The 3,877-nt window shown below is 41.8% G+C and overlaps 1 protein-coding gene across 2 annotated transcripts in view; it reads left to right on the top strand.

The window, feature by feature from the left end:
• The first annotated feature begins 209 nt into the window (after positions 1-209).
• Positions 210-3,877, top strand: part of gabrg3 (gamma-aminobutyric acid type A receptor subunit gamma3) — a 69,734-nt gene continuing 66,066 nt past the window's right edge. For both annotated transcript variants that reach the window (XM_030049636.1, XM_030049637.1), the window contains exons 1-2: positions 210-262; positions 947-1,092. In XM_030049636.1, the coding sequence (XP_029905496.1) occupies positions 210-262; positions 947-1,092 (199 nt within the window). The remainder of the gene's footprint in view (positions 263-946; positions 1,093-3,877) is intronic.

Here is a 3,877-nt window from a genome sequence, read left to right as displayed (position 1 = left end):
GAAAAACATCCATGAGCAATGAACCTGAAACCGTCCGCCGGCTGTCTTAACAATGTGTGACATTCATGTGGGATTACAAACTCTTAAGCGCTTTTCCCTGGCTTCACACTCTGAGCAACAGTGACCATCGTGTCCAGTGCAGCTCACCAGACACCAATAAGCACCGCTGTGTGTGACACATTTCTATGTGCTGTCATCCTCTGAGAAACATGTCGCCGAAATTACTGGCATACTTCTTACTTCTGTCAGTTTTTCATACATGGTAAGTGGCGCGATTTTTTAATGTCATTTAAAGCAGGAAATTGTGTGTTAAGCTGCGCAAAGGCTCGTTGCGATTGTTTGGTTAATAGTTTTTTTTTTTTAATATAAGAAAACTTGGTGTGTGGCTTCTTACCTTTTTTTGCTCTGGGAAGGACTTTTGAAGACAGTCATGTTTGCTGTCTGCCTGCCTGCAGCATACCATGACATTATAGCGCTCCAGACCATACCATACCATTTACAGTAATATTTTAATTTGAATAACAATCTCTCCTGAGCTGTTAAGGTGGGATGTTTAATCACGCTTTTTTATTTTACGTTATTTTAATTTATTTTATTTCCCAAGCCTTTTATTCATTAGGCTGTGCTTGAAGATGTCAAAGTACCTCTTCTTTAGATTCAAGCTTGCATCATTATGATCAGTCCTTTTGCCTGTTCGTTTCCTGTTGGCAATAAAATGTGCATCAGAAAATTAAGGCTACGAGGTGTAAATCCAGATAATTAACTTCTGTCATAATTTTAGATCCACGGCATCCGAACTACCGTCAACCGTTAAAATGTTTCTTGACATTGCCTGACATTTTCATGTTGCAGCTTAAGTCTGTTAGTACCTGTGTGTGAGTGTGTATGTGCGCGCGCGCGTGTGTGCGTGTGTTTTCATTCATCTTATTTCATTGTCCTCCCATAGCTCGCAAACAATTGAGTACGAAGAGGAGTACGAGGATGTTACTGTGAACCAAATGCTGGCTCCGAAATCACAGGAAACCGATGCCACAGAGATACTCAACAATTTGCTGAAGGAATATGATAAGAAACTGCGACCGGATATCGGAGGTGAGTCGCCGTCACTTTGATCCAGCCTGAGCGCGCGCCGGTCACGCGCTGGTGGCCCAGTGGCTCTGCGCTGGCCGTGATTTTGCCATTTGTGAGGGACATTTACAGAAGTCACTTACCTGACTTGCTGCTGACGTCTCTAGATCCCTAACTTCCCTAAGATTCCCTAAGATTGATTGATTGATTGATTGATTGATTGATTGATTGATTGTGTCATTCATTCATTTAGACTGAGCACCTCTATCATGAGCTGACTGCTTACACTTTCAGATTCAGTATTTTAGTCTGATGTTGATGGAATGGGATGTATCAGCTCTCCACTAGCAGTCATTATAAAAGTATTAATGCTGCTTGGTGGTCTTGTTTTTGGAAGCCTGTTGGCACAGATTGTCTGAAAAATGACACTAGGATTATTTTTTCATATGTGAGCTCCTCTTTGCTCCATTCAGTTAAAGTGATGAAGCTCAAGTTGCTGACAGCCCACAGCTGCTGTATCCTATATGACACAGAGAGCAAGTTTCATCCACCTGAGCGACTGGAGTGGAAAAGTGTAACACACACCGGCAGGCCACCGAGAGGAGATGTCCAGCCTTGACGCTTTGATGCTGTCAACATGCTGTTCTGTTTTCGAAACAGAGTCCAGATAGGATGCACACGGCCTCAGTCATGGTTGTCACACCAGCCTCAACTTTTGCCCGGTGTTGCTCTTTGCTGACGCAGTTTGTCCATATTTGGTGTTTGATGCCCTGATTCCCTTGACTCCTCCCCTTGTTCTGCCTTTGTGCCTTATAATTCACACATCAGCTGCTGGGCATCTTTGGAAATCAATTAGCTGTTTCGTGGTGCTTTGAAGACTCAAACACTTTTTGTAAAGCCTACAAACTACTAATTGACATTCAATTTCTGCCTCTGTAACTGGGATTGAGTTGCTTCACATTTAGTCCTTTCCCATGATTCACTCGGTCCCATGTATTTGTCCCTCTTAACACTGGTATTTGCTCACAGAAATTTCCCCCTGTATTTGTGCCTCATTGCAGCTGCATGTATGCTATTTGGTTGTTCAGTTCTTTCTTTTGTATGTGTACAACTCAAAAACAAATATTCAAGAACACACAGTGCACATGTTACTGCACTAGCACTGACACACCAGAGGAAGGTAAAGTACATAAATAATTCACAAAACACTTATCAGTAGGCTGAGAGGACTGTCATTCTATCAGAAAGACGCAAACAAACTCTCTATCACACCGGTGCCATGCATATTACACAGCACAGCAATATACTGTAGACCCTAAGTCTGCAGTACATTTGCATGCACTGTTTAGCAAAATACCCAAAATGAAAAGCAGGCTGACAAAAAACACTGTAACTATTAATTTATTATCATATTATATACAAGCTGGACAATAAAATAAGTACAAACCAGCAGAATCAGGGTATCCTGAGGATGGGACTACATGTTCTTGGAGTACTGAAGCTGTCCATGAACTGTAGTCTGTAGCACCAAGCCCAGTGGCGTCTCACTGTTGTGTTGGTTTGAATCTTGAGGTGGCTGTTATATCTTGGCTTTACAGTGTTATTTTGCCATGTGATGCTGTAGATATAAAGCCAGGGAAGCTTTTCCTTGCTCTGGCAAAGAGGAGACAGAGAAAAATACTGTTGGTGCACAGTCTCACCAATAGGCAGATTGGTTTGCACTTATGTATCATATTTTGCTGTATAGTCCCTGAAAGAGTTGCCGCCACTCTGACATCCCAAGTGCCACTCTCTAGGTGTCAACATCTCTACATGCCATTTTGTCCTCAACAGATACCCACAGCCTCTCTCGCATCCCTCTCTGATGTACCACAACTAGGTTTTTTCCCCTATGTGGCCACAGGGGCTGGTGCTTAACCCACTTTGGTGTAGGAACTCATCTCCTGTTGTTTTTGTAGCACATACAGTACATCCAAAATTCAGTCTGCTTCAGTCAATGAAAATACACATACTTTACAATGTCCTGTAACTGTAGCTTAATACTGTATAGCTTGTGTTGATAAATCAGCAGATAGGAATGAATGATAATTGATTGGTAACCTCATCGCTTTTGTAAGCACAGTTGTTGTATCAAAGTCTCAGTTAAAGGTCCACAAGGTAAAAAGAGATGGACCAAGTGAGGGAAACCAAAAATGCAAACAGTCTATCAATTGGTGCTCCACCTGTCCATTAAACTAGCATGCAGGTAATCTTACTGAACTAACTACTAGAGATATTCCTTGGACTCACACAGTGCTCAACTGGACTTTTAAATCCAATTCAATTTTTTTATGCTATAGCAGTTGTGGTAGTTTGGTTTTCGGCTCGCTAATTTTAATCTCACTGTGAAGCTGCATATCACATTTGACATCACAGATATGTTGTAATTGAACAGACTGTGGTAAATATTTCCTGTCAAATTGCATTTTATGCATAATATGTCCTGAAAATGTCATGTACAGGAAGTTGATCAGTAAAAATGTGTGGGACTGCTGAATGTCGTAAACCACAAAAATACTGAAATTCACTGAGAGATTGGATGCTGTGCACTACGAGCTTTCAGTCACAAGGTAATGGTAAATCTTTGTCAGTGTAATAAACACCATGACCTTCTCAACACACCACTTTAGAGACTAATGGACTCTCTCTCTCTGTCTCCCCCTCTCTCTTATATACACATGCACATGTATGCACACACACACACGCACACACACACACGCACACGTACGCACACATACACACACACACACACACACACACACACACATAC

This window comes from Myripristis murdjan, chromosome 4, assembly GCF_902150065.1.
Source record: "Myripristis murdjan chromosome 4, fMyrMur1.1, whole genome shotgun sequence".
Lineage (NCBI taxonomy): Eukaryota > Metazoa > Chordata > Actinopteri > Holocentriformes > Holocentridae > Myripristis > Myripristis murdjan.
The sequence above is the reverse complement of the archived record's forward strand: the minus strand, read 5'-3'. Positions and strand labels throughout refer to the sequence as shown.